At 39.6% G+C, this 6,974-nt stretch overlaps 3 protein-coding genes across 3 annotated transcripts in view; all 3 read right to left on the bottom strand.

The window, feature by feature from the left end:
- Positions 1 to 743, bottom strand: part of CBG20975 — a gene marked incomplete at both ends in the record, with an annotated part of 2,723 nt that extends 1,980 nt beyond the window's left edge. The window contains 2 exons of the mRNA XM_002631717.1: positions 70 to 276; positions 639 to 743. Coding sequence (XP_002631763.1) covers positions 70 to 276; positions 639 to 743 — 312 coding nt within the window. The remainder of the gene's footprint in view (positions 1 to 69; positions 277 to 638) is intronic.
- A 987-nt stretch (positions 744 to 1,730) lies between these two features.
- CBG25687 lies at positions 1,731 to 3,099 on the bottom strand (the record flags this gene model as incomplete). Its single annotated transcript, XM_045242778.1, has 4 exons — positions 1,731 to 2,174; positions 2,219 to 2,344; positions 2,512 to 2,898; positions 2,941 to 3,099. 4 exons carry the CDS (start codon positions 3,097 to 3,099, stop codon positions 1,731 to 1,733), a joined length of 1,116 nt encoding a protein of 371 aa, XP_045100370.1.
- Positions 3,100 to 3,423: 324 nt separating this feature from the next.
- On the bottom strand, positions 3,424 to 5,044 carry CBG25686 (the record flags this gene model as incomplete). Its single annotated transcript, XM_045242777.1, has 3 exons — positions 3,424 to 3,675; positions 4,207 to 4,380; positions 4,427 to 5,044. 3 exons carry the CDS (start codon positions 5,042 to 5,044, stop codon positions 3,424 to 3,426), a joined length of 1,044 nt encoding a protein of 347 aa, XP_045100369.1.
- Between the last annotated feature and the right edge of the window lie 1,930 nt (positions 5,045 to 6,974).

Raw genomic sequence — 6,974 nt, 5'->3', positions numbered from 1 at the left:
ATATGTTATCAGTTGACACCCTTTTTGATATCTCTCACAGGAATCGAGATAATCAGTTATCAAACTTACCCCACACTTTTTCTCAAACTCTTCAATATTCTCCGGTTCGGAAATACTATCCATCGATTGCGTATTTTCTGATCTCTCATAACCGGAAACCAGATCAGCTTCATACTTCACAATTCGCTCTTTTTGAATTCGAATCGTTCGTTTTGTCGTCGCGGTTTTTCGTTTTTGACGAATCGATTCTGTCGACGTCGTTGACTCTTTCGACTGCTATAATTTTTGTAGTTTGTGCTTTTTGTAGTCCACAATTTGTAATATTTGTAGTATATGCTATCAATATTCAAAAATTCATTAAGACCCAGATTTCTGAATTTTTGAAATTTCCAATTTCTGGATTTCCGAATTATTGAATTTCAGATTTTTCTGAATTTTTGAATTTCTAATTTTCTGAATTTTTGAATTTTTTGTAGTTTGTAGTTCGAATTCCAAAATTACAAAAACTACAAAAATGAGAGAAAAAGGACAATTTGCGACATTTTTACACACTGCCAGGGCGATAACTTCTCAGATAAATCGATTTTTGTAGTTTGTAGTCTACTATTTTTGTAGTTTGTAGTCTCTATTCAACTCACAGCCGTGCTCATCTCTTCAAACGTCTCCGCTTGCCGCTCTTTTCTCATCTGATCCGTCAGATTGGCGCTATTTCTTATCACCAACCGTAGCTTCTTTCGCGACATTTCTCTTTCTCTCTAAGCGCGCAAATTTCGATGATTTTGGGTAAAATTTTTACGAATGTCTCCTCGAGAATTTATGTGTTTTATTCTTTTGAAGAAAAAGAAACTTGGTGAATTTTTAGAGAAATTAGGTGGATACGCGGGGGGATGGGACAGCACGGGGAAAAAGCGTAAAAATGAGCATTTATATAAGAAAGTAGGGGGTAGCGACATGCTGGGTGAGAAAATACAAGTGTATATAATTGGGTGTGAGAAGATGTTAACATGAAAAGGGAATCTTGAAAATCCAGATTTTAATGAAAATTCCAGGATAAGTTAAGGATAGCCTATCTAGACACTTCTGAAAATTCTGGAATGCGCTCGCCAGTTGCAGCCAAATTATACGAGTTTCAGTATCAAAAGACCGGCTCCTGAACGTTCAAGAACATGACATTGCGGAACCACGACATTTCAGAACTTTTCCGCATTTTTGCATAGTGGTTTTTGAACACTAAATAAGAAAATTTCTGAAATGTCGAGTTCTGAAACGTCGTGGTTCCGAAACGTCGCAGTTCTGAAACGTCGCAGTCCTGAAACGATCAGTTCTCAAATGTCGCAGTTCTGAAACGTCGCAGTTCTGAAACCATCAGTTCTCAAATGTCGCAGTTCTGAAACGTCGCGGCCCTAAAGCGTCACGGTTCTAAAATGTCGCGATTCGAAAACGCCCCGGTTCTAAAATGTCGCAGTTCTGAAACGTCGCGGTCCTAAAGCCTCCCGGTTCTAAAATGTTGCGGTTCTGAAACGTCATGGTTCCGAAGCGTTCTTAAACGTCCAGGAACCAGTTTTTTAATACGGAAACTCTTATAACTCTGCTGAAACTGGCGAGCGGATTCTAAAAATTCCAGAAGTGTCTAGATGAACTATTCCTAACCTATCCTAAAATTCTCATCAAAATCTGGGTTCACAGGAGACAAAATTGAACGGAAAATGAAGTGAAAAAAGCTGCCTTAATTATTGTTTGATTTTCTCGTAGATTCTGGTACAAACGACTCCTCCCATCTCATTAATCACAACCAGTTGTCCGTTTTCCATGTATCTGACACACTTTTCAGTGACATTCGTTTCCTTTGAAAATCCATTGAAATCAATCGATTTGATCTGATTTCCCTCGATTCTCCAGTGATTTTTCGCACTATCCGCCGTTCCGATACACTTGCACTTCAATTTTTGATAGTCTTTTCCGTTGAAGAAATACGAAGTGAGCTTGTTTTCAACTAAACGGAATCTCATGTTGACTGAGTGAACCTCGTGTTTGTGACTGTGATTCTTGGCATAGAACTCTGTTAGATTCTTCGATGTGACCAGTTTCCAATCGCCAACGATTGCGAAGCGAATCGGGATTTCTTTTGGGATTTTTTGTGGTTTCTGGACTGGTTGTTCCATGAGTTTGGGGATCTGGAAAACAAATGGTAAGAGTTGGAAACAAATTTAAAGGCTACCTCATCTTTCTTATTAGCATTATCAATTTTTGTGAGCAGTTCTTGGCGGAGAGCTTCCATTTCTTCCTTGTGAGCTTTATCCATAGCTTCGATTCTCTCGTTTTGCTCACATTTCAAAGCTTCGAGCTGGAAGAGCAAATTTTTAGTATGGCAGACCTTTCGCGGGTTTTTCGAACTTCAAATTTTTATGCTTCAAAGATTTGAAAATTCAGAAAAATCGAACATTTTCCAAATTTCAAAAAATCGTATTTTTGGAAATTCGAAATTACAGTAAAATTCAAAAACTTAATTACCTCATCTCTGAAATATACAAAAGCATGGTTAATCGCTGTAATCTCCTCTCTAAAACCAGCTGAACTTCTCTCCAACTTCTCAATTGAGCATCTATAATTATCTCTGAGCAATATTCCGTTATCAATCGTCGGAACTTTTATCACTTTTCGGACAGAATCCACCTCATCTCCGTGCTCACTTGTCCCAGAATCCGTATCCGAAGACTCAGATTTCCGGGCAACAACGCTTTCTGATTTCGATGACTTCAGTTTGACGTCATCACGAAAATCGCGTATTTCGGTGAGCATTCCTGTTTGAAAGTTCTTGAAATCCTCCGATAGATTCTGACGCATTTCCGAGAAAAGCGATTTCAACGTGGATTTTTGCTCGATTTTGTCAGATTCAACCTGGAAAAATTGGTTTCAAAAGAAATCAGATAAAAAAGTTACTTTCTGCTGGTGATTTAGAAGAGATTTCTCCAACTTTTTGATATTTTCATAGAGAATTTCATCGTTTTGCTCCTGCTTCAGAATCCATTCTTTCGTACTTTCGAGCGATTCATTTTCATTGTCTTCTTCATGGTTTTGGTGCATTCCGACGACGTCCATGTTGCTAAAAATCTGGATAAAATCTGAGAAAATTATGATGTTAAAGATATGAAAATTGGAAAAATACAATTAATAAACAATGGAAAAAATGTTTAGCTGGAAATCTACGATAAAGAGTTTATTATGAGGTTACATTAGGAAGTTTGGTTAGGGTTGCATGTTTAGTTGAGACAAAATTTTGAAAATTGGCAATTTTGAACAACAAAAAAAATCAATTTCGAGAAGAATTTAGTGAAATCCGGGGGTTAAAACAAATCCGAGACATTCAGTATATAGGAAAATTTTACAGATTCTATGGTATATTGATCTTTTTTATTCATGATTCTACTTCTTTGGGAGCTCATATAACTCCATGACGCGCGTCTCGATTTCATCTTGAGTTTTCGAAGAGTTGATACAGTTGAGACAGTTTTGACGGAGAATCGGATCGGCGTAATAGTCGGGGAACAGTTGGTACACGAGTTTTGGGAAATCCTTTAGGAAACGGGGCGGGGCTTCTGGACGGGATGGACTGTTGTATGCTTGGTTCGGAGGAGGGATGTTTTCGCGGTCTTCTGATGGAGCAACGTAGCCTGTCTGGAAAATTTGAAATTGAAGAATTCAGTGTTTTTCGAACACGAGCTAATTTCGAAAAATGTCCGAACAAATTTTAGAATACATAATTCGAAATTTCGTTCAAACCGCAAAAGTTGGTGGCCTAGAAAACTCAACATCCAAAAGTTAGGCCACGGTGTTAAAATGACCTAGAAATTATACCAGCCTAGTCTGGTATGACCAGAAGAATATCAGGCCTTTTCTAGGCCATTTAACATGGTGGCCTAGAAAACTCGACGTGCAAAAGTTAGGCTTCATGTTAAAATGGCCTAGAAATCATACCAGATGAATATCAAGTCATTTCTAGGTCGTTCAGCATGGTGGACTAGAAAAATAAACTTACAAAAGTTAGGCCACGCTTTTAAAACGGCTTAGAAAAGACACCAGGCGGATACTAGCCCATTTCTAGGTCATTTAACCTGATGGCCTAGAAAACTCGAAACGAAAAAAGTTCGGTCACTATTTTCACCCGTAATGAAAAACAAACTGCTTCTGATTCCCCGTAATAATTACCTCATCATTGTAATTTCTTCTAGCATTCGTCCAATCCACACGAAGACTATCAAACTCATCCCTCTGATTCATCTGAATCTCTTGCATCTTTTTCTTCTGCTCGTTTCTCATTTGATCCAGTTGGCTTTTAGCCTCGTCGAACACGCCCTGCTGGAATTGTTCTATCGACTCCACCTGCAAAAGTTTAGCTCTCAATTTTCAAACATTCAAATTGTTTGACCTTGAAAGTGAGCTCATCGACTTTGTCATGAATTTTGGCGAGCTCATCATGGAATGCTGGAACGCCTTCTTCCAAATTGTTGAGCGAATTCTGGATGTTGGCAAGAGCCCCGTAGTTTTCGAAATTCTTGATTGCTGGCGGCATCGGCGTCGACGTCTTCAGCGGCTGATGACTCCACATCGAATGATCCGTAACATTGCCCGAATAATCGTCAAAAGTGAAGACCTGTGGTTGTGCCTTGAATCGAACCGATCTGTTATCCAGCTGTCTCTTCCACTCGATGACGTCATCACGAAGGTATCCGAGCTCTCGAAGCAATTCATTCTTGAATGCGTTATCTTCCTCGCGCATTCGCTTGAATTCCACTAAAAGATTCTGAACGAACGAACCGAGCTGAGCTACCGTATCCTGTTGTTTATCCACCGTTTTCTGGAATCTTCTGCAGTCCCTCTGATTATCCTCATCGTTCCATTCTTGCTGGAATTGCAAATCCTGCATTTTCTTCATCTCCACCTCGGCGGCATGGCGGACCTCCTCTTCGAAATTCTGTTGTCTAATTTTTAAATTTTTTACTTCGTCGCTGAGGTGGCCGATGACTTCCGAAACTGTATCGCCCATTTTTCTGGAAAAAGGCCTATTTCAAATAATGTTTCTAAATTTTCGACGATTTTTATCGTAATTTCGATAATCTTCATCGAAAAAACGGTGAAAATCGTCGAAAAAATTGATTTCAAACAAGAAAATATAGGAGAAAAAATAAATTCAAATGATCATAAATAGAACCAGAGGGACCAAATATAACTTTAAAAAATAGTTCCATGCTTTTATAGCAACATGCAATTGGGGGTAAAACATTCAACAATACATGGTTACAAACGGAGATGGGGGATTAGAAACGAGTAAAATACAAAAAATGAATTAGAAAAAAAAAGAAAAAATTTTTAACATGATAAGATTTACAAAAGGAAGAGCGTTTTCAATCTACAACCACGTCGTCGCTCTTCTCCAGAATGCTTTCTTCTAGTGTTGAATTTTGAATGAGATTCAGAATTTTCGCGTTGAGATGTCCGATTCCTTTGAATTTGCGATTATGTTTTTGACGCATGGTTTCGATCTGTAATTAAATTGCTCGTTTCAGGGCCTGATTTAGATTCGTCTCTTCGCGATTTACCTCTTGAGACATGTCCTGAATCTGCTTGGAGTGCGTGTTGATGTCCTGACGGAGTGGTTCCAGGGCTTTCTGAATTGTTTCTTCTTCTGAACTGATTTGAAAAACATCGGATTTGGCAATTTTCTGTGCGGATGGAGGACGACTTGAGGATAGAACGAATAGATCGCTGTACGGATCTGTAACCACTGGAGGCAAGGCTAGTTCGGTTCTCGTCTGAAAAATGCTCTTTTTGCTCGGTCGTCCGTACAAACACTCTCACCTGAATCTCGACATCACCAGCTCCCTTCTCCTTCGCCATATCATCTAACTCGTTTTTCTCAAAATGCAAACAATTCAGTCGGACCATCTCGATCTTCGCTGCCAACGCGTTATTCGTATCCTGCTGTTCCACTCTATCATTAGCCAATTGCTCCCGGTCAAAATCCTGCTGCTCAATAATCTGCTGAGTTTCACAACCGAGTGCTGAGAGCTCTCCAGCAGTGTCCATAGCAAAATTTTGGGCATCTTTCATCTCATCTCGAAGTGCCTTGACTTGGAGAGAGATAGACTTGTTGAACAGTTCCTGCTTGATTCGAAGCGTCTCGTTCTGGAAAAAGAGCAGGAATTAGTGACTTTAAAGGTGTTGCGCGGTGAATTTTGTACAAAAAGGTATGTGAATTCACATACAAAGCTTTTATGTCTCGTACCTCGTTTTTCTGAGCTGTCAATTCCTCCTGAAGCGATGCAATATCTCTGGTGAGCTCATTATTCATCAGAACTTGATTCATAAGACACTCTTGAAGTCTCGGAATTCCTGAACAATCGGAGCACCTGTTATGACCCTGCTTCTGAAGCAATCCCTTCAGCAAACTCGCCAAATTGTTCATATCCGTTATGACGTCTTTATTGAACTTCTCCTGATGGATCTGATCGTTTACAAGCGCCGTTCGAATCTGTTCCATATTAGAGTATACATTGCTCAGCGCTTCATTCTGGCCCTCAGCTAGCTTCTCGAAATCTCCACGGAGCTCTCCATCGAGCTTCAGAATCCATTCTGTGAGTTTCTTCAGAACGTCTTCAACGTCTGGAGCTTTGTCACTATCCACATGAATAACAGGGTCCTTCTTAAGATCAGCCATGGCTCTCTCCAGACTTCGAATCTTCTCGAAGACGTTGTCATCGATTTTCTCAAGGCTGGAAAGATTACTCTCTGCAAAACCTTTGCGCAAAGTTTCGAGATCCGAGCGAAACAAGTCGTTTATCGATTTTTGCTCATTGATTTGTTGTTCGAGCTTCCCGCCCATTCTTCCCACATAGGCGTTTATTTTCTCCACCGTTGTTCGAAGGATCCCATCTCGCCATTCCTGATTTATCATCCATTTTTTAATATTTTCGACT

The sequence above is a fragment of the Caenorhabditis briggsae genome, assembly GCF_000004555.2.
Source record: "Caenorhabditis briggsae complete genome, chrII, whole genome shotgun sequence".
NCBI lineage: Eukaryota > Metazoa > Nematoda > Chromadorea > Rhabditida > Rhabditidae > Caenorhabditis > Caenorhabditis briggsae.
This window is presented reverse-complemented; position numbering and strand designations above follow the sequence as displayed.